Source organism: Strigops habroptila, chromosome 9 (assembly GCF_004027225.2).
Source record: "Strigops habroptila isolate Jane chromosome 9, bStrHab1.2.pri, whole genome shotgun sequence".
Lineage (NCBI taxonomy): Eukaryota > Metazoa > Chordata > Aves > Psittaciformes > Psittacidae > Strigops > Strigops habroptila.
Window position 1 is genome coordinate 32782045 of NC_044285.2, and position 23228 is coordinate 32805272.

The following is a 23228-nucleotide window of genomic DNA, read 5'->3' on the forward strand; positions in this document are numbered from 1 at the left end:
TTGTTTTGAGAAAAGAAACAGTTCAGTGCACTCTTTTCATCAGTTGCTTATTTTTTACATCCAGTTACAACTTCTCAGCTCTCAGACTGGCTTTTGAATAAGATCTCTCCATTTGGAAAGAAAGGATGCTAGTTTTTTAAGAGAACAAAGCCAATTATGTTTTCTATTGATATTAAAGATGCTAAGTGAAATATGGCAAACTACTGTAAAACTGATAAAGAACAGGATTAATCCCAGGCAGTCAGGCCCAGGTTTGATGCCCAGCTTTGGGGGAAGCGTTGAAGGTACCTCAATACATTTTAGCAAGCCTCAGCCTGTGGCCATAACAACAGCCTTGATATCCTTACAATTGCCTCTTTCCTGCAGAATCCCACAGCTCACCTTTTCAAAATAAGACAGAAGCACAATAATAAAATAATCTGCAATTTGCTCAGGGTAAGCCTAGCCTAGGAAGATAAAATACTGCTCTGAAGAACCAGTGTAAGTTTAGTCATTTATTCCAGAGCAGCCAGGGATTCCCCCAGGTCAGCTGTAGTAAATATGCTTAAAGAAAGGGCTCATAATTTAATCACCAAAGAGGAGAATTTCACCTCTGAAATCCCCTTCTTAGCCATTACCCATGGCTGAACACGAGTGATGTCTGCAAGGGTGTTACTTTTTGTTAAATGCTTACACTGCCTGGAATTAGGCTTCTGTGCACACCCAGACCTGTCCTTGTTGTGACGCTGTTGAGCATCCCAGTACAGACCTTGAACCTTTGCCTGATCAACCCAGAGCTTCCTTCTGGAGAAGTCCTTTGGTCTGGTTTTATGAAGTGACCAAAGCAAATGACAGTCCTTAGGAAATGCTGCCATTTGTCAGAAACTTCAGATGTCTGGCAAGAGTCATGAAAGACATGGTTTGTCCAAAACTTCTGGACAGACGACTGGTGTGCTCTGTAGGTGCTGCATAGAAAAACTGATGTGGACCTACAATGCATTCATCATCTGATCATGGTGGTGATGGTAGGACCAGCACATCTGCAGAATGTGGGAATCCCAGTGTCCCCCACATGTTTCATACATGTGTATTTTAGTCCAAAACACTTCAGGCAGAAATAAGGGAGCTCTTCCATACACACATCTATCTTCAGGGGAGGGTTCCAGGCATTGTGTATTGGGCAGACGGCAGCGCCTCCTTGCAAGTGGAGATTATGGTGTGTCTTGCTTATTCTAGCTTGCTTAGTCTAGGTGACTCCTGCTCAGCATGTTGGCTCTTTTAGATTCCATGCTGATGCTCTAATGCTGCGTTTGAGCCTTGGCATTTCAGGCAGGGTTGTAGGTTTGATCTGGGCAGCCCAATGATACACCTCCCCTTAGACACTGCCCTCAGAATACAGGGTGTTCATACCCACACAAACTCAGTATTTTTGTACTACTTTTTTTCAATAGACAAAATACATCAGAGTAACTTTAAATATTATAGAAGACAAAATCAATAGAAAAGCAAACCTCTTCTTCCAAATGATGCAAACTGAAGTAACATCAATGCTGCTCAGGGGAGTCAGCCTGTAGTTACAGCAGTGACAGAAAAGTTGAAGGCCTCAGCAAAGGTGAAAAACAATGTCTCTCTGTTAATGAACTGGTATGCCTGATATTTATGAACTTGGAGTACAAAGATGGGTTTGGTCTGTAAGTTAACTGCAAACTGAAGATTACTGCTGTCTGTAGAACTTTCAGGAAAGTGAGGCCAGATTGTGGCTCCACTTGTATGTATTTGGCCACGGTAATTGGGCTTTATTCAAATAACTTCTTAATTTTATAAAGCATAACTTACTAACACTGCTATTTTAGGAATCATTTAAAAAATTTAGACACTTTATTAGAAATGGTACTATGGCTTCCACAGCTCATCCATTGAGACAGTGTAGCAGGACAGGGTTTCTAGCACCTCCAGTGTATTGGGACAGGAGTGACAACTGTACTGATTTAGCAAGGTAATGACATTCTGCCAGTAATTATTTGTGGACCGAGTGTGCTCTCCTAGCTGCCTGCAGCTTGCTTTTCCCCATCCTTTCTGCACATCCAAGGGGAGGTTGGAACAGGTTTTGAGCTTTCAGTTGATGGTTTGTCAAAATTAATATTCAGAGATTGCAGCTTGTAGCAAGCACATTTATAGTCCTATGAGAAGTGTGTGGTTTTATGGGAGCTCCCCCTCTTCAGAATTGTATCTGTCTTCAAAAATACAGGTACATAGCCCAAAAGGTGAGAATGAAACAACTCTGCTGTTTCCTTCTCGGTAACCTGGGTTCACCTGTGCAAGAGGAGTTTAACCCTTTTATGAGTGTTAAGAATATTGTATTGTAATGGCATAAAGAGACAGGAAACTACACTTTTTAAAGAGTAACTCAAACCTTTACACTTCATGCCTCGGGCTCTCTTTTCAGTGATTTGTACACTTCGATTTGGAAGGAAAAAAATACATATTATCCATTCATTGCCTGTATCTTTCAGAGCTACCCTACTTTTGTACTAAAGGAACGTGAAGCTCTGCAAAGAAGGTGCTAAACATGCCAAGCTGCTGTTTGCGTGTTAAATACTGTCCGTGGGCTGCGTGGTTTTCGCCTTCTTGCACACAAGGAAAAAAAGTAGGATCGTTGGATCTGTGAGGTTTCCAGTTTCTGAAGAACGTGTTACTTCCCCTTTAAGCCCGGAGCCGGTCGTGAGTGTGTATGTGTGTGTGAGCGTGAGTGTGTGTCTCCTCCTCTTTGAGTGACACAGCACTTAGATATGCCTATCAGTAACTTAAACCCCACAAACTCCACCTTCTAAGTGAGGAAGCTGTGGGTTGATGGAAATGTAGTGAGCAGATTGAGACAGACAGTGAATCATTAGCAAACTGCAACGCCAGGATGAACTTGTCTGGAACCTAAAAGGAGAAAACAGCCGGAGAGTCCTTCGCAGTGCTGGGTTTTGCTCAATACAGCCAAAGTGGATCTAAAAGCCGGTTGAACCCCAGTCCAAGATGCTGCTGGTTTCCCAGCGGGTAGAAGCACCACGCATGGAGCCACATATTCCAGTAAGTAGCATTTGCAGTCGATACGGGCTGGAAAAGTAGGAGTTGATTTAAAAGGACTGAAGCACCCTCGGGAAGAGTCGCTCGGCCGGGCGCTCTCCGCCGGGCGGGTAAAGTTTGGAAACGCGGTTCGGGGCAGCGCCCGCGGTGGTGCGGGGCTGCGCAGGGCTCGGGGGGGGACGCGGCCAGCAGCTTGGGCTGAGGATCCCGCCTCCTTCCTGGGGCGGGCTGCGGGCAGCCCGGGAGGGGACGGGGTTCACGGAGTGATGTGCGGTGTGGGCTGCGGAGGGGAAAGCGCCGGCGGCGGCAGGGACGCTCCGGGAGTCCGTGTCATTGCTCGTGTGGCGATGTGCGGGGCGGATGCTGCCGGTCTCGGCCGGTGGGACCGGGACTCGGCCGGCCCAGGGTCCGTATGCGCGCATTGCCGGGCGGGCAGGCTGGCTCAGCCCGGCGCAGGGGCCCTTTAAACTCCCACCAAACAGGGAAGGAAGGATAAACCGAGCCTCGCAAAGGGACTCCTCCGGGAAGGTGTCACACGTAGACGGACTGGTGCTGGTCCGTATTATGATGGTTTATTTAGTAACTCCCAGTATTTGCGCTGGCAGCGGCGTGCCGCGTTATTCGGGGAGTGTGAAGCGCGCGTTATAGAGGCAGGATTTTGAACAAAAGGCTCCGCCGAGCGCCGGAGGAGCCTTGGGTTGTTCCTGAAGGGAGAGCGGAGCCCGGCGTGAGCCTCCCCGTGCCGGTGCCGAGCGCGGCTCCCGAGCGAGGGGACGGAGCGAACGCGGCGCTTTTTGCCGCTCTCCCCGCGACCGCGCGTGTGTGTGAAATAAAACGCGTGCTGACTCACGGTTTAAACTGTTTTGGTTTCTCATCCTGTGATTAAGATCGGGGGTTAGAGCAATTGTAGGGTAAACAAGGCGCTCGCTGACTCGGTCCCGCGTCTCCTTCCAGAGCCGGGGCTGCCCCTCTCCCCGGTCAAGAGACGAGCCCTACTCCGCCGCCTGCCCCGGCCTGTTGCTCGGCCAAGGGGAGCGCCGGGGCTAGGGGCACCGCGGCTTTTGTTCGGGTTCGGCTGGCAGGGGGTTATCACCAGGGTGACTCGAAGGGATCTCGGGGAGAACGGCCGCTTCTTGGAAGAAACCGAGCTTTGGTTTCCTTTTACACCGCCCTCCCCACCCCCCCCCCCCCCGCGGAACAATAAATTAAAAGGCCGCTTTTGTTTTCCGCGGTGCTCCCGGCGGGGCCGGGAGGCGCCGCGGAGCCGCGGCCGGGCGGTCCCCAGTGCCGTGCGCGGACGCGTTGGTCACCTCGTCCCGTCGGAAGCAGATGAGCTATCGGGCACCGGCCGCTTGCAAGGAACCTCTCGGCACGGGAGCCCGCCACCGCCTCCGGCCCCGAGGGGGGACCGCGCGGTCCCTCCCCCGATCCGCCACCGGGGACATTAAACTGCGTCTGGCCCCTTCCCCGCGCTGGGGGCGGAGGCAGCGCCTCCCCACCTCTCGCTGCCGCCGTGCGGCCGCCCCGGTTCGGGCGGGCGGCGGTCGGTCGGTCGGGGTGTGGGAGCGCCGGGAGGAGCGAGTTGCTCCCGGTTATATAACGCGAGTGTTTCCCTGCTTGGCCCTGTAATCCCGGGTAATGACGAATGCCCGGGGGCTGGGGGGGGTCCCGGAGCTCCCCCTCCGGGCCGAGTTGACGGGAAAATAAACCTGCTGATGTGCGGGATGGGCCATGTGCTTCTGGGAGAGAAGAGCTGGAGCCGGAACGGCCTTGAACCTGCCGGCCGCGGCAGCGGTTTGCTGACCTCCCCCGCTCATGTGGGCATCCCCCGGTTGAGCGGGTCCTTGCTTTCCCCCGGTACCCCAAGCCCGGTGCCTTCCGGAGCGTATTCACCGTGCGAGCAGCCGCTGCGAGTGGAGTGGCGGCGGCGGAGGCGCCGGTCGCGCCCGGGGCCGCCCCGCAGCGGCGGGGGCTGCGGCCGCGCTCCCTCCGCTACCGGCGGCAGGAGCAGGGGAGGGACACGCCAGCACCTAAAAAAGCAGCGATGTGGTTCTGGCACTGACCATTTTCAGTTCCCGCTCCTTGCCATATGTTTGGAAGGAGGGGGAGAGGCAATTTGGGAAGGATGCTCCGAGTTGCAGGGAGGCGGTGGGCTGGGGGAGCGAGATACACGGAAATTCCATGTTAGGAAAGCATTAGCAAGGGGTGACTTCTAATGTTTTCCTGCCACTGACGTTGACAGTGACACACATGTGTGGGTTGAAATTGGAACGTCACTGAGTTTTTAAACTCAACCAGGAAATAGGCTGTTGCTCAGGGATAAAAAACAAATAGTGTATATTGTAAGGCAGGTAATAGGCAGTTAGCAGCTTCCCTCGAGTGAGTGAAAAGCTGTTTAATGTTTAGAATTGAGCAGCTCAAATTTTAATTTAGCTTTTTACTTTCAAAGGGTTTTAGTATTTTTTTTAACTTGAAGTTTTTAATCTCTTTATTTTAATCCTTTTAACTAATACTTTGAAATCAGAAAAGCAAATATTGACAGGGCTTCACTTTTAGTCCCTTGTAACTAAGTAGTTTGAACCTGCAAAGTCTGTTAGATTTGTTTTAAAGCTAAGGTTGGGAGGGGTGTTTTAAAGTTAAAGGGTTTGGGGGGGAGTAGTAATTGCAAGAGACATTTATTAAGTTCTTTTGTATGGTTTCGTGTTACACAGGTAGGAGTGTTTTATAAATACGGTGTTTGGTTTTGGTTTGGGTTTGGGGGGGGGAGTGGTTTGGTTTTTTTTTTACTGACCTTGTTACAGTGTGGCAGCATTCAGAGATTTAAAATGGGATTAGGGAGCTATCGTGCTAGATACTTTCTGAACCTACAGGGAGATTTACGGCAGGAGTACATGATTCAAGGTGTCAGGCTGACTTAAATGGTCCCTAACCTGCCTGGAGGCAAGTGTAGGACAAGGGTCGACCTAGGAACTGGCTTCACGAGAGAGGAAAAAGGAAGGCAGAAGGTAACACAAAGGCAAGGAGAACAGTAAGTAAAATCCCTGAGTCGTCCTGTAGGTTAAGTAGAGTGCAACTCACTGGTTCTCAGTCATTTAATCAATAAATGTTCTATGTTACTTGCTGGTCTGATGAAAGTCGCCTTAAAATAACTTTTATGAGTACACAGCCATGGGAAAGCGAAGTAAATCTTGCAGAAGCTGTGACAAAGGGATTTATCCAAAGTGGGGGATGGAGTAGTAGCAGGTTGTCTGAGCTCCGTAAATAGGGAAAAAGACAGAATCCCGGGTTTTCATTGTCCCCTCATGCTGGCCGCTTCCTAGCGTCAGCAGTTTCCGACATTCAGGCGAAGGTGACTGTAAGTTACAGTTCATAAGTGATAGGTATGGTCTCCAAATAAAGATAGCTAAATCAGTTTAAATGATGCTGGCACCTCTCCAAGGAGCCCTCTTTATATCTGATACATTTGCCACTCACTTCTTTAAGGAACAAGTAATATTGCACACTGCTATTTTTCCTCTATGGGAAGAGCAGGAGGGTAACTCCTCTGAAGGCTTTTTATTCTACCTGATGTTCCAGTTTGACTTGCTATGTTAAAAAAGAAGTATTTTGAACTGAAGGAAGCAGAAGACACACCAAGGCTTTCCGCTGGACTGTTTTATATCAATATTGATTTTTTTAAGGGGGGTTGTGTTATAAAAGGGGAGCTTTTATCCCCCTGAGCTCTTTGGCAATTATCTTCTTGCCATAAATGTTGATACGAACATAATGGATGTAACTAAAAAATCTCCTTATCCCAGCAGAAAAGGCTGACTGTTTGTTGGAGCAGAGAGAATGCTGAGAGTGTGAATAGACAAACCCATATGTCGCTGGTGAGAGAGATAAATGATGGATGAACAGGAGTTGGTTACTATGGATCAGCACAATAAACCAATTCCCGTCATACACCTCTCTTAATAATATACCAGTTTCAATAGCATTGACGGGTAACCTAGGTAGCACCAGTCAACTGTAAGTTTTTCAACTGTTCTTTTATACATTTCAAAGAACAGTTGGGACTGTTCTAATTTTTTCAGATGTTGAGTGCTAAAATTATGCAAAACTTCCTTCCTTGCCAGGAATTTTGAAGGGGAACTTTAGAGCATTGGCTTAAGATGCCAAATGTGCACAATACTGTTGTGTACTCACAGTCAGTTTTGGTTTGTGCACCTGTAAAAGGGGCTCACTCAAAAAGGCAATTGCTTATCAAATACGTGAAGAAACTGTTCAGGCATTTCTTACTACCCTCATTAGTGGTATTTCAGATTGGACCGGATATTGGAAGACTCTGGAGTATTGTTTGAACTGAAAATAGCTAAAAAACAATGCTGGTATATTAAAAAAACCAACCAAACAACAAAACCAAAACCCAAATCCCAACCCTGCAGAATAGGCAGTGATTGATAATCACAGTTTTAACTTGCTGTAACCTATTTCAGATCTGCCAGCTGCTGAAGGGAAACTTTGCAAAACAGTCTGTGCTTGCATCGCAGTCTCCTTTGTGTGTTCTTTATTATTTCTGCTAGGGCTTCGCACAGAAAACTGAAGTCTTTGTCAGTTACAGGTTTCACTTTATGTCCTTGTGTTTTTTTGGTGGATGTTTTTCACTGCAGTTGCTGTGGACCGGCCTGTTAGCTCTGTTCAAAATGAAAGTGTATCTCAGGGTGACAGCATAAGTGGGGCTCATGGCTCTGGGGATACGACTCCATACTTTTCGAAGCCACCAGTTGCGCTACCAGAGCATGATGCAGTCAGAGAGCGATAACTAGCAAATGCAAATGAGCTATGAAGAGTCTTTATTCCTCTTGGGAAGCCTCCTCACTGATAATAATTTTCCAGTTTTAAATGGAAGAAAATGTATTACTAAGTCATTACTTGCCTTCAAGGGGAAAATACTTATTTTGTGCAGCATTTACTTGGAAAGTTGCAGGAGCTCTTTTCAGAGCTGTTGACTTTGGTGTGCATCTTGGGTGAAATGAACGGGGTTTGTTAGGCTGGGTGGTAGGAGAGGCTATCAGCCTTTCTCCTACCAAGGCCCAGCAGTCCTTTTTTGTTGTGCCCAAAGGGTAAAGCAGGGAAGAGTTGTGGGTTTTCTTCCTTCTGCAGCCCAGCCAGGGACACAGGGTATGGCCAGGGAGCCTGTACCCAGTGGCTGTTTGTGTGGGGCCAGTGAAGTGCCAGTGGGGCCCTGGTGTGGGAAGGTGCAGGGGGATGCAGGATTTGGAATGGCCCTTCACACTTTATTGCTACAATGAGCCATTGATCTGCGCTTACCTGATTAAAGGGCTGCAGCTCACAGGAGGCTGGGATGGCCCCAAGCTTCTAGAGGGGGTGTGGACTGACCACAGCTGCTTTGGGAATGGGCTGGGCTGAGGAGGGGAAACCAGAATTCATCATCATACTCTGTCCAAAGTGAGGTGTCGCATTATGACTTGTTGGAGTCTGCTCTGCTTTTCATTGCAAGGGACTTGGCAGTTTTATTGATAAAGAAGTGTTACATAAATACCCCATCAGACATCTCCTAATTTGTTAATAATTGAGGATCTAGGTAGTATAGATATACCAGTGATGTTAATGCACTCCCACAGAGATCTGCAATCTCTGCAAGCCCCCTGCTTTGCTTTCACTATAATTGTAATACAGGCTTTTCCTTTTTTTTTTTTTTTGCTTTTGCATTTACCTGGTGATCCAACCACCGGTGCTGGCTGTGCTTTCCCATTCAGGCAGGGACAGCTGAGGGCTCAGCCTGTCACAGACAAGGTATAGATTACCTCTGCAGGTGAGGGTGTTAACCATGTTATTGTTTCATCCCAGGCAATCTATTGAGTGGCATCAGGGATAGCCCGGGGGGAAGCCAGTTTTTTCCACCTTCCACCTTTGGAGGTAAGGTGTAAGTCAAGTGGGACAGATGCGGTTGTGCGTCTGTGGATTCTGTGCCATGATTTGTCAGTGTGCGGAAATTGTGTGCCACGATTTGTCAGGGCGCTTTTTGCACAGCACAGAGCAGGCACCCTCCAGTTGCTCCCCTTCTGATAACAGGCTGTATGTGCACAGATTTAAAAACCAGTTACTTCTGTCAGGCCACAGCTAGAGAGATTGGGAAAAACATTTACTTCTGTTGACACACACAAAAAAAGAATTACTTAATGGGGTATCATCAGCATGATCTGCTGCCTCTTCTGTCTTGTGTTGGTTTTCCTTTGCATTTCAGTGGGAGTTTCTTTTTTCCTAGAATTAAGTGCCTCAGAACTCTGAGCAGGTTCAGGAGTTACACCTACCCAAGACATACCTAGTTATTGTTTTCAGTATAGCACAGCACATTTACTCTGTTGTGGGCAATGAAATCCATTACCTGCATTAAAATCAGAAGCAGCAAGGTAACTTTCTAGTTATGTTGTGAAATATAATGCCATTGTTCGCTTTTATTAATGTCTCCAGGTTGATTATATGGTGGTTAGAAGCCTGTTCTGCTGTGCAAAAGACTGTCCTTAATTTCAAGTGGCTGGTCCTGATCAGGCAGTTAGAGCGGCTGGAGCAACAATTGCTGAGAGCTGTAAATCACATTTGTCACAAGATCTGCCTGGTAGTAGTGGCTGCTCAAAGACTTACTCCAACTTCTCAGCATTTCTCTTTGGTTGGATTGCACTGGAGAGGGACTTGCCAATCTCGCCTGTTCTTTGTGCCTAATTCTGAAAGACTGGCAAGCTCTATGCTATGTTTTCTGAAGAGGGCCCAGCTTTACTAAGCTGCCTGTCTGTCAGGGATTAATTTAACCTCTAATTACTACATTTTCTTCACAGTTTGCTGCACATGAGTGTGTTATAACAAAAGCACAAAGAAGTATGTCATTTTATTTAGCCACTACTCTGAAATTAATTTAGGGGGTATAGAGTCAGATCTGACACACTTGGTGTTAAAATAATTGTGCTGGCATTAGAACTAAAGTACATAATCTTGTTGTTTCTAATGATACAACAGTACTAGTGTAAATAGTGTTGTTAACTCGTTAGTCATAGCCACAGTATTAGAAATGATATCTAGTTACAGAGAAATGCTCAAATAAGCATGGGCAGCAAAAGTTTACCCAAAATAATTTTTGGTTTCCCCAAAATAATGCCTGGTTTCTGCTTGATTCCCCTCCACCACTTGGGTTTCGGATTACATGTCTAAGAGTGGTTTGTTGGTTTTTCTAAAAAGGTCTTCCAAACTGCAATAAACAAACATTTACAGTGGCTTGGGTTTCTTCCAGCCCAGATAATGAACTTTTTTTTCTTTTTTCTCTTTTTCTTTTTTCTCTTTTTCTTTTTTCTCTTTCTCTTTCTTTTTCTCTTTCTCTTTCTTTTTCTCTTTCTCTTTCTTTTTCTCTTTCTCTTTCTTTTTCTCTTTCTTTTTCTCTTTCTCTTTCTCTTTCTCTTTCTCTTTCTCTTTCTCTTTCTCTTTCTCTTTCTTTTTCTCTTTCTTTTTCTTTTTCTCTTTAACATGCAGCATTTTGGAAGCAGTACAAAAGACCATATGTCCTCTTCTGCCTGCTCACACTGACATCAACGATGCCGCAGTTTGTGTTGCGTTGAGAGCAGCGTGTAGTCTTGAAGGAAGACTGTTTCTGTTATGAAACAGGATGACTTTCTTCTTTCCCAGTTGTGGTCTGTAATACTTACAACAAAGGGGTTTTTTTTCCCTTTGGGAAGGTTTGTATCGGGAAATGCAGCCTATCTCCAGTTTAGGCAGATATAGTTAAAAGAACTGTTGTTGCATAAGAAATTTGCAGTCACTGTCTCTTCAGTCTACCCCATGTCCATCATCTCTGAGGAGGCTTGTTGGAAGGACTTTGGAAATGTAATTTCTCACATAGGGTTGTATCTGCAAAATTGTTGGTTATGTTCTGACAATACATTAGAAATGTTATTTCTAATGGAAACCGAAGATTAGTTGTGTATTTTTGTGTCATGCATTTGCGTTACAAAGCATGGACCCAACTCGGTAATTCTCCTTCAGTAAAAGCTGTAACTGCATTTGATGGGAAGCTTCCCCTGAAGATTCCCCAAGGTCAGATAGGACACAGTTACAGAGTCAAATCCTGTAGTCCCTTTCTCAAAAGGAGAATTAATGTGGCATTGTTACCCAGGCTTGTGACAGTGGTGACACAGGATTGCCAAAAAGACTAATGGAAGGAGATCGATTCTCTTTACAGTAGTAGATCAGGTTATTTCTCTGAATTCTTTCTTCAATTCTCTCAATTCCCAAACTGTAACCAGTTACTGTAATTATTTACTCTAATTACTTCCAATCTACAAGTAAATTGAACATAAATTAAGATCAACTGATGTAAGGGACAGGATGGCTCAGTGAGCTGACAGTAAGGTATAGAGATGCTTTTGCTGATGGCTAGTTACACGGGATGGCTGTTTGATAGCGTGTGGATTGAGTGGGAAGTCCCTGCTCTAATCTTTGTGAGTATGAGTTTTCATATAATAATTTGGACATTTCCTATGGTAGAAGCCAAGCCTGAATAATGCCTACTCTAATTTCAAAACCGTCAAGATATTTTTCCAGAGGGTTTGAATATCTGTAGCCCCACAGGCCTCCAGAGGTGGAGGCAATTTTTGAAGTAAATAGTGAAACAGGAATAATGGGGGTTTACCTTAATCTTCACACTAAGCATCCTTAAACAGATAAATACTTTGTAAATCGTGTTGGTTACTAGCTGAGCTCTTTAGGGACTTTTCACGTAGTTAGAAATTATATTCAAAATAAAGTCAGGTACATCTTACTCTAAGACACTCTTAACGTGAATGATGGTTTTATTTCTTTGCTTTGGCTGTAATGCCAACACAGGTGGATTTCTTTTCTTTTTTCCTCCCCCCCCTTCCCCTGACATCACATCAGTTATCTTCCTTTTTGCTGAAACTTCAGAATTTGATATAGGGAGAAAGAAAATATTCAAAGACAAAAATAGCATCTGCTCTCAGGCGTGTATTTTAACCTTTCATTCTCCGTCACAGATCTTCATAGGTTAAGTTTTGGGCAAATGTAAGTAAATATTTTTACAAATATGTTTGTCATACACAGTTCCACTCACACATGAGCAGCTTTTCCCCATACATTCGTATGTAACATTTAGTATGTAAACATTTTCATTAGTTTAAGAATAATTATGCAACATTCATTTCATGTGGTTATCAGAGTAGGTACTGAATATAATTTCATTTTGCTTTGCCTAGTTACTTTAAATCTTACTAGGATTTTCACAATTTCAGATTTGTATATGAAAGTAATTCCTGAATTCATCTTTCAGTATATTTCAGTAACCCAGGAGATGATGCTGACAGTCAGGTACTTTTAAGGACTTCACTTTTCCTGTTCCTTTAGCTTACTTATTTTCTTAATTAACTGCATTGATTTAAATAAAGTCACACAGACTGAGAAGCGCCCAAGTATATACAATCTTGCAGTCAAAAATACAGGCAAAAGGTTTTGATCTCTGACTGCCAAACGGTGACTCATTAAAAAGGAATTTTTGTTCCTCCCTTTTCAAAGGGTTACTAACTACCAAGCAGTAAATATCTAGTTTTGATGCTACTGCATTGAAATGCCTGACATTGTTGGTGTGTTAAGTCCAAACTTTGCAAGATTATTTGATCACAGGCTCCGTGAAGTTTTGTTTTGTTGTTTTTCTTGATTAAAAAAACATGTTGGGGGATTTTCTTCCAGCTTTACCCTGCCAGTTTGAGCACAGTCTGAAATGAAATATGTTTGGATTTTAATAACAGCAGACCCCTTCCATACTTTAAGCAGTGGGTCATTCAGATTATTTTTAATCACACGGGACCATGCAAGCTCTAATTTCTTTCTAATTTTGGGTAACATTAGACAAGGACATTGGAATTTGTCTAAATAAAAAAAAAACCCAACTCTTTGTCTTCCACATGAAGGGTTGTGTGCTAAGCATTTTCTAGTATTGCATTGCATAAAGCTGAAAATAAATTGTACTGAAGAGGCATAGTCAAAATCCACCCAAAGGCATGCCCTTTTTCTCGATTTCCATATTAATCTTGACACTCTGAGCCATCTCCTTTGTCTTCCTGTTCTTACCTATTCTATACATTTGATGAAAGGTCGCAAAGGCGTGTTTGAATCCTCCATCTCATCCCCTCTTCTTATTTATGGATTGGTTGGTTTGAACTTTACATAGCACTGTAAGGATGTTTTCTTGGTTGCAGCAACACTTATGTTTGACTTGAAGCAGAAGGAGAGTGCGTTCGGGCTTTTCAGTCTTTATGAGAAGTGAATCTTGGTCCCTGATCCCAGAAGGGAGATCAGCCTTAATTTCAAGTGAAAGTCCCACATCTTCAAATAACTTCCCATGTCAGTTCAAGTTCAATATTCTTGAATTCCAGAGATAGAGATGAGTCAAATGTAAAGTTTACGGCAAATGTGAAGGATGCAAGAGAAAATGTAGATGTTTCTTCTGATGCCACTCTCCCCTCCCCTTCAGGGCTCCTACAGTCTGTCAGTTGTAACGGAGTGAGCTGATTACTTTGTAGTGTTAAGCTAAAAGAATAAATCTAAGTGCCTTGGGAATGGGGAACCAATCCGACAATCAAGGCCAAACAAGTTAATAAATGTGAAGCATTTCTGCATGGTGCTGCTGCAGAAATGCTACTTCCAGAAAAGCTTGGGGGCAGGCGTGACTATTGGACCAGTCAATTAGTGTAAGTATGTTCACTGTACACACTATCATTAATTGGATGCTGGGGGGTGTGCTCTGTGTTTCAAAGAAGAAATGCATGTCTTCTGTTGGTTACAAATTATGAAAATCTTACGTGTTGCAGGCTGAACTGTTTATTGCTCACCCCCTTGCTAACATACATAGGAAAAGCTTGAGTTAGGCAGTCTTAATTGCCCTTTCTTTAAAATGCTTCTGGCTGTACACATCATCTACAAATTCTGTTTTTCCTGTTGTCAGCTCTTCCCTCCCTCTATCCCAGCCGCCCAAAATTTAGCCAGAAATAAGAGCATTTGAGTGACTGTCCACGGAGGCAATTATAAATCCAAATTATCCACTCAAACTGCTTTCTGATGCCCACATGCCAGGCTCTGTGCAGTCTGGAGTCATTTGTAAAGACGGCATGAGTAGAAATACTGTGAGCTACAGCAACAATGCTGTTGTGTAAGAAAACCTCTATTACTCGCCTGTGTGGATGTTGGCACTTGCAGATAAGGCACGGGTTGCTTACTGGGAGTCTTACGCCAGCCTGTAGCTTTAATTTTATCACATATAAGAATGGCAGTAATGGTGAACCAAGGGGTAAATGACCAATTCTGTCTGCCCATGAGTCCTCCCTTTGCAGCATCTCTGTTGGTAATTACATGTCTGTTATTAAAGTGGTCAGCCGTATTGCAGCCTTCATCTAGTCCAGCGAATGTCCCTTTGTTGGCGTTCACATCCAGAACAGAAACAGGTATAGGTCTTTGTATGAGGACAGCAGAAAATGCCATTTGGGTGCTTGGCCACCTGCTACCCAGGCCATGGTGAGGCAAACTGTTAAACTGCATAGAGCTTAGGGCTTGATTAACTTAAATTACTGTCGTGTTGCACATGTTTGCAATGCCGAGGGAATTAGGTGGCATATATTTTCAAGAAATACATGTTCATTATTAAGAAGGGTTAAGCAATAGCATCCACTGGTCATTTCCTTTTGGAGCAGAGCTGTGTGTCTGCACTGTAATTTGTTTGTTTATGCATCCTGCTGGATCCCAGCGAAGAGGTGGACCAGCACTGCAGGTGTGAGCTGCACGGCTCTGCAGTGCTCCTGGCCCAGCTACATGGTCTGGGGCTGCCCCAGCCACTGATGGAGAGCCAGAAACCTTGGGGCGTAGAGGCGAAGAGGTCCAAAGTACGAGGAGGCAATGGTAGGGGAGGGCGAGCAGGGACGGACTGGGACTGAAGGGAGAGCTGAGGAAGCTGGGCAGGTATTTGGGGGTGGATGGACGTGCAGCAGGTCCAGGCCCACCTTGGTAAGTCTGGGATCCCTCATGTGTCTGGTCCACAAGTCCAGCATCTCCTATTGTTTCCACTCGGGCAGTGTTTCCTGTGTGCAAACTCCTGTGCTCTTTCAACACTGACTTACAGACACTGCTTTTCTTTATCTCCATTGTCTTCTTCAAGTTTGTGACTCCTTGCTTTTATACATTGTCTTGATGGCTCTGCTGGAGAAATTGGACTTTCTTAGCAGTGAAGAGAAGCTCCCAGGAGGTAACCCTGTGTCGCCTCTGCAGAGGCAGGCAGAGCTGGGGCAGGGACCAGGCTTAGTGCTGGGGCTGCATACCTTGGCTTGCCCTGTGATCATGTATTGGTTTGGTTTATTTTGTTGGAAGGACTTTCGTCTGGGTGAGTACAGTGCTGGAGCAGCCCTGCCACTGAGCAGCTGACCAAAGCTGTTCAGTGTGCAGTTGTGGTATGTGCTGTTTGGCTTTGAGCTGGTGCTTACACAGGGACAAAAGTTATGGTATGTCCGTGCTGCCGTCCTTGTTGTGTAAATTCACTGGTTCAGGCAGAAACGGTGAAGACCACTTTCACCTGGCTAACCTGCTGGCTGCATGAGCTAAGTTTGAGCTGCAGAAGTTTTTTAATACATTAAGTAAATAATCTGGCACTTGACCCACATGGTGCCCAGAGCAGTGTCGCCAGCCTTCCCTGGGCCAGCCTCACGGGCACATCTGTGTGAGATCAGTGCACCTCGCTGTGCCTGGGAAGCTGGTTCAGAAGATCAGCTGAGCTGCTAAGGAACCATATTCCCAAATCTCCTTCAATAGGAATTTGGGATCTTAAGGTGGCCTTGGATTCTCTCAACCTAAGATGGTAATATTCTCTTTTAGAGCTGGCTCTGAAGCATCGTAGCTTCTCTGAAGTAAGGAGATGTAATTCAGTGTTTACAAAGGCAGACGGGAAAGTGAAAGGTTTTTTGGTTCTCTCTGAAAGCTTTTTCAAACGTAGAGAATGAGTCACTCAACATTTCTTTACAGAAGAGGAGCTGATTTACAAGTGTGTATGCTCCAAGATGAATGTCAGTGGAAGTTTCCTCCATGACCATGTTGTAAATGGGCTTCAGCCTGTTTAATGTAATTCATTCTGTGGCACTGTGCTGTCTTTTGAAATGGAAGCATCATCCTTCTTATGATCTTCTGAAGGCTAGAAGGCCGATTATCATGGGAATTCCTGATTAGCTTTAATTCAGCTCTACTACTCCAAGAAAGCATAGTTCCTGAATTGCACAAAGGAAGACTCTTCAAGCATGGATCCAAATCAGCATTCTAGAGAGCCTGTTGGTAGGTGTGGTGTCTATGATTAATATTTACTTGATGCCTTTCATCTTCCAAGTGCTTTACACAGAACAAGCATTCCATCTTCACAAAAGATGGATGAGTTAGGTGAAGTACGTTTTACTGTCTCTGCTTTATTAATAAAGGCAGAGAAACTGATGCAAAGAGATTAAAGTAGTTTGGTCATGGTTACAAAGAAGGCCAGTGCTGAAAGTGTGTAATTTCTGGATTCTATTTCTGTGTCCAGACTAATGTTTCTTCCTTGTGCGATGAAGCAGCAGGACAAACTTTTGAGTAAGAGCATCATAAGAATTTGGTGGGGCAACTTAGCAGATACTGCAGCTGCACTTGTAAGATGCACTCTGCCCTGCAGAGTGATGCACAGTTCTCCTCCCTTGGCACTGCAGTCTCTCAGTCACCTTTATTGGAGGCATCACCAGAGATTGCTGCTTGAATTGCAACACATGGACCTTTTCTTAGTCACTGCTCTGGCTGGACTGTTGGAGACATAAGTGTGTGTTGAGATTTCTGGAGTAAAGAGTTTCTGCTGGATTGAATCTGTCGAGTTGCATACATGATTTAATTCAACTCAGTGACTTCTTGGAGATGCTCCTTTGGAGATTAAGCACTAGAAAGTGCTTAAATTATATTGCTGAATTTTAAGCGTGCAAGTGGTCTTGTTAATATGGAAAAATTATTTATTCACCTTTGGCTTGGATAGGGCTACTTGTAGAGTATATGCTCAAGTGCATTGCTGAATCAAGGCTCTGCCTAACAGTAAAGGCTGTGTCACCCTGAACTGCAGACTGGCAGAGAAGTTACTGGGGGCCCAAAGGTAGGTTTTGGTTTAAAGAGCTTCCTATCAAGATAAGCCAGTGGACAAAAGTTAACATCTGAGAAAATTCTTATCTGAGAAGCATCTGACCTTTTGAAAGAGAAGAGTCCTTTGTAGACATGTACGAGTTGTGTGCACCCTCTGTCAGATTGTAGAGTGAGGTGACTGGAATGGAAATCCTCACCTGGGGAGGCTGTGCTGGCCAAGCCAGGAACTCTTTTCCTGGAAGAGCAATTGCATTGTAGTTCCTCCAGTCCCACCTTAATGAAGGAAGAGAAGATGCCCTTGCCTGAAACTAGAATCTGCTCAGAGATGGTGGCTGTAGAAGCCACTTCATGTAGTCTACATTTGACTATAAATTCAGTCTCCTGTTTCATGTGGACTAACGATTTTCACGCTGCAGTGAAGAATCACTTGGCGAGAGAAGGGAGACAGGAGAGCAGAGCAATGCAGCCCTGCTCTCCTTGTAAGGCCATGGTTCAAAATGTTTAATTAGTTGCTTCGAAACGGTGGCTCTTCTCCTTTGAGGAAGGAATGATGTATCAGCAAAAGACGACTAAATTGATGTAGCAAATCAATTCTATGGTAATCCGTTTATTTAAACTTTGATACTTAATTTTATAAGCTCTTCTCAAGCGTTTCTCTGCTCCCATTCATTAGCTGGTATTCTTTTACACTGTTGCTGGAGGTTTGTGCTGCAGATAGCAAAATGGCCAGTCCATGCCACTTGAAACTGCCTCTAAATGTAATTTGAGCAGGTCTGCAATAATAGTGTTAAAAGAAGAGCTATTTAGTGGCATTATTAATGGGCAAAGAGTTCAGGCAGGATTATGAAAAAGTAAATTTTTATTAAGAGTGGAGGAGCTAGAAGAATGGACTGATTGCCCTGAGTCCTCTGGGCCCTTGAGCAATCAATTTTCCTTTCTAGTATTCAGTTACTTGCTAATTGTATTGATTTTTATCAAATATGTGTACAAATCAATTTTATATTTTAGTGCTGTTAAAAGCTTCCTTCCTTCCTTGCAGGCGGTGCTGCTCCGATCATTCTCATTGTCTTCCTTTATTTTCATGCTTTTATCTTAATGCATATTTTCGTTAGGACACTCATGTTTTCCTTTAGGATATTTGGCTGGGTAGGGATTTTACCTGGATGCTCAGGGTTGGAGCAAACAGGCATCACGGGGATGAACCTCTGTGAACCCAGTGGAACTGGGAAAAAATTACAGGAAAGGGATGTGTTGTGTTGTAGAGTGGGTGGGTGCAAGCCAGCATATAGTGTGACCCCCTGAAGAGCAGGAAGCACTGACAGCACAGGAGGTGAATTGTGTTGTGGAAAGGTTGTAACTAGAAACAAAGAAGGGGATAAGTGCTGAACATGATGCACTGTGAATGAATAAACATGAAAATGAAGCTGGGGTGATAAAAATGAAACTCCTGTTTTATCAGTCCAGCCTCTGTCGTTTCTGAAACCGAGTCACTCGGGCACAGTAAAGTGGATGCTGGAGACATCTCTAAGCAAAGTGAACGTATCGAGCTCTGAACAAAATAAAACAACATTCTCCAGTTGTGTTTGTTTATGCCTGTGGCGATTTAAATTGTTCCTGTCAAATGTACCTATTTTCTGAGCTTGCACACACTCGCATTCTCTTTCTAACGTAAGCTATGCAGTTTGGAGTTTAGGAGCTCTCTGGCTGCGTGTGTAAGCCTGAGAAATTGGCTGTCATAATTGAAATGTTTGGGGTATGTCCAGCATTGCTAGAGATGGTGGTGGTGACTTTGAACTTCTAATGGTGTGAGCAATAGTCATGAGAACCAGGAGAGTTAGAGCTCTGGTTTTCCACTTGCTTCTGACTTAATATTACGCTGCAGAATTTATGACGCTGTGTTGTCTGCTCTTATTGCCAAGGCACTTAAAGAAAAAATACTCTTACCCTTTTCTTCTGTAGGGAACAGTTGCATTAGCAACTGTCCAGGTTTTTACACATATCCAGTAAAATATATTTTACATTAAATAATCTAATACAGTGGTAGAAACATAAAGCATTTTATATTGAACTCTGATCACTTTAGTCTTTTTACTTTTGTTCTACTCCCTGGTTCTGCTGATGTTTCTTCATTACGCCGTGATCCCAGCTGGGAAGGCCAGTAGAAACCACAGGTCATTCAGCCCACCTTGTCTGCCAGTGGCTGCTCCCAAAGACTGTGGTATGAGAAGATATAGCCAAGCCCTCCTGCCAGTTCAGATGCCATGTAGGAATCTGGGTTGAGGTTCACCGGGAAGCCCAGACAACAGCTCAGTAAGAAGCAGATATTGTCTGTGCCCCTGTAACATGATTGTGCCATGCTCCCTTGCTGCCACAATGGCTTTTATTGCTATGGGGCGCTTGATGTTTTCAAATCCAGTGTAGGCACTGCAACCATAATCATCAGTATAATGTTTTACAAGCTGGTTAGGAGAAACCAGTCTTATTCTCCTTTGATGTCTGTGCACAGTGAGATTCCTCGCTGCATTCCCAGCTGGAGCAAGGGGACATATTCTGCCCGTGTGACAGGCAGCTGGCGGGCACCGTGCCCCAAGGGCCAGGGCTCCATGGGAGCAGAGACTCTGCCAGTGCTGCCTCTGGCTCAGCATCAGCTCGCAAACTGTGAGTGCGGTTTTGTCATTAGGTTTATACAGCACCTCTTGTATGAGGAATCACAAACTGGATAAGCTGTATGAGGGGTCATTATAACACAGAGAAGATAAATGTACTGGTTCTGCTAGAGGCTGTCCTCAGGCTGTTTGTTATGTGTCTCTAACACTGTCACTGCATCACACACTTCCACGATCTCCGTATTACCCTACAAGCCTGTCTAATGGGATCCTCTGTTGCTGATTCCAGCTTACCCTGACCTACTTTTTTCTTGTGTCCCAGCAAGCTGTCAGGAGCTATCAGAGCACTGGGAGCTGAAATAAACACTCACTGAGGGGAAAAGCAAGGCTGTCTCTGGTGAATTTAATTAGCTTTGTTTAACTGGCTTGTTTGCTTTGTAAATCACATCATTTTTAGTCAAATTTAAGGGATAAAAAAATCTGTAATTAAAATCAAATGATGCATGACCTTATTAAAAGTCAAGGGGTTTAGAAGTTCTGCACGAAAAGTCATTTGGTTTGTAACACGTTTGCAGCCCTCTGAATATTTTGGGGGGAAGAAGGATGAATTTGAGATGCTTTTTGGTTGGCAGTCTTTCTTCAGACAGGAGGGAAATTGTTATTGAGTCAATATCTTTACCCTTCCTTGAATTTGAGGGGAAAAAGAATTACTTTTTTTAATCAAGACTTGAGTCTTTTCATCATTATTGCAAGCTTGCTGGATAACATTTTTGAATCCAACAGAAGATTCTTACTGTTTCTTTCTGCCCTGTGGCCTAAGCATCAGTATATTATCCATAGTTTGAACCCCTGCTGTTGTGTGAGGTCATGGTTTAAATCATGGCTTCCCTCTGCACTTTTGTTGCATTTTAGAGCATTAGAACAGAAGCCATGGTAATTTTGGCTCTGCCAGACAAATGAAGCACTGACTCGGCAAGTCATCACTGGGTTGAATTTGAAAGTGCTTATAGTGTTTTTATCAGACAGTATGTTATGTCTTTCAGGTGCTTTACCGTATTTCAGTGCGGCACATATTTCTTTTAACAATTGATGTTCTTGCTCTTGTGAGCGTAGGGTCTAATCCTCTTACTGTTGAAAATGATAAAAGCCCTATGAATTGCTAATATGTCTTATCAAAATCTGGCTAAAATATGAAATGCCTGACCCCAACTTCTGATTCTTCTTCAGCAGAAATATGTTTCTTCCTTGCACCATGCATGCATATTGATAGAGCCTCCTGAGTACATGGCTTATAGAAACACACCCGTCCTTGTGCTGAGCTGCAGCATAAACAGAAAAGGATTAAAGGACTACTGAGAAGAAATAGGTATAGACGAACTTGTAGTGTGCAAAAAGGGAAAATACAGGATAAAATGACTACCTGAGAGTATCAGAGGAATTCAAACACTGTTTCACAAAGCTGCAGTACTACTTCCAGTCCTTTGAAAAGGATTTGTAAGACTGGCCAACCTGTAGTACTGCACTGAGAATTACTCATGGTAATAATTTGAGAAATGTAATGAGCAGCCTGATTGTTCAATGTCTTCTGAGTAACTCCTAATTTACTGATCACTGCAAGGTTTCAAAGAAGGAATAGAGAAATATCTTTTCCTCAGTAGGTATTTTGGAGGTCACTTGGCTCCCCTGGAGTGTGTGAGGCAGGAAGCTTTCTACTGTGCCAGGGGAATGTAAGTCTTACCAAAAGAAACACATTGGTATAGCAGGGGAGTAGGGTGAACCAGCACTAAGCTGTTGTTGAAGTCAAGTGTGAGTGACAGCAGTGGAGAATGAGGCAAGGAAAGCTGGGACATCCCAGTTGAAGATTCACATATCTTCAATGACTCCACTGATTGGAGACCAGAAAATTTGAAGTATTATAACTTCAAAAGCTTTGCTCACATTCTGCTGTTTTACCAGATCCTGTCTCTCCCTTGTGGATTGAGGTCTTAAGTATTTTTGGCATCTGTAGCTGAGATGTGTAGAGTGGGAAGAATACAAGTACTCCTGGGTCATTGCTCCAGGGGAAGTGGCTGAGGTGCATATCACGGAGCTTTTATCATAGGCATGGAAGCAGACATGTTTTATAATCTGATCAAGTGTGAACAGCAAGAAAAATTTTATGGTCTTAATAGCCTAGCAGAAGATGAGTGGTGGAGCAGTGAGATAACGAGGGAGCAGCTAATGCTCATTTGGACCCATTAGCTGCTGAGTGCAGCTTCCTGCAGCTGAGAACCGGGTGTGAGGACAAGGAGACTAGAGCGCTGTGGGAAAGTGGGAATTTAGTGTGTTTAGCAACAAACACGTGATGAATAGATGTGTGCCTGTCATAGCACCATAGTCCCTCCATTCATCTCCCCAGCCGCGGGGGGCAGGGAGCGGGAGGGCGACTCGTGCTCAGAGGGTACATTTGCTGTTGGTGTAAATCAGGAGCCAAGAAAGGACCTACCCCAGCGCCTCCCTCTGCGCTTAGGCAAGTGCCTGGTGTGTTTTGGGCACCGCTGTAATCTGAGCAATAAACACTTCATTCCGAGCGCCTCATGTCTGGCAGAGGTTGTTCCATTAAATGATGCTTTCCTTAGAGGACACGAAAGGGGAAAATGTTCAGTAAGACTTGAGTCGTTTAACTTAAATCAGCCTCCTCCTACCCACTATTGACATATCAAGGGAACCAATGAGGCATATTTAATTACACGCGCACCGAGTTTACAATTAGTCTGCAGACAGTGATTTTTTTTTTTGTGATTTTTTTTTTTTCCCCTTCTGACACAGCAAGGAAAGATTTGATCCTGCAGAAGGTCTCAGTAGCTGTCACATTGGCAGGGCTGGGTTTGGGGTTTTTTTCCATTTGAAATGTAAGTGGAATGTTTTTATCTTCTAGGTCAAATGATTTACTCTGATGCTCTAATATTACATGGTTTAGCAATCCTTCTGCTCCCCTTCTGCTTGTAATAAGTGACAAAGGTATGGCTTCTTGCTTGATAAATGGATTAACAGTATTCACAAGGCAGGTAATAGAAATCCATATTAATAGGTGGAAATTGGCTCTTGATGTCAGGCAGGAGAGTCTAATGAAAGTATTATTGTTTTAGCTTCCAGCTCCTTTGGAAGCTGAAAGCTAAATGCCTGTATTACATTCTTATTACCTATTTATCACACCATATAGCTGAGTGAATGTTTGTTAAATTACATTCATGTTTAATGCTTGTTTGTATACTTTTCATTGAATGTGTTCTCAAAGGAAATTTTCTGGAAGCGTTTCAGAAATGCACAACTATTTTGCCATTCTCTTTTTATAAAGTAAAACCATTGTTGCCAACTGTCAATATACAATTGGCTTGGAAATTAAAT

The 23228-nt window shown here is 44.2% G+C and overlaps 1 protein-coding gene and 1 long non-coding RNA gene across 2 annotated transcripts in view; one reads left to right on the forward strand and one right to left on the reverse strand.

Annotated features, from left to right (window-relative positions):
- The first annotated feature begins 2649 nt into the window (after positions 1-2649).
- MAMLD1 (mastermind like domain containing 1) overlaps positions 2650-23228 on the forward strand; it is an 82136-nt gene continuing 61557 nt past the window's right edge. The window contains exon 1 of the mRNA XM_030497073.1: positions 2650-3057. Within this exon, the coding sequence (XP_030352933.1) occupies positions 3004-3057 (54 nt within the window). The 5' untranslated portion in view covers positions 2650-3003. The remainder of the gene's footprint in view (positions 3058-23228) is intronic.
- LOC115612600 lies at positions 3901-4495 on the reverse strand. The gene is made up of 2 exons (XR_003993092.1): positions 4365-4495; positions 3901-4186 (listed from the first exon to the last, which is right to left on the reverse strand). It is a non-coding gene; the product is annotated as an uncharacterized LOC115612600 (long non-coding RNA).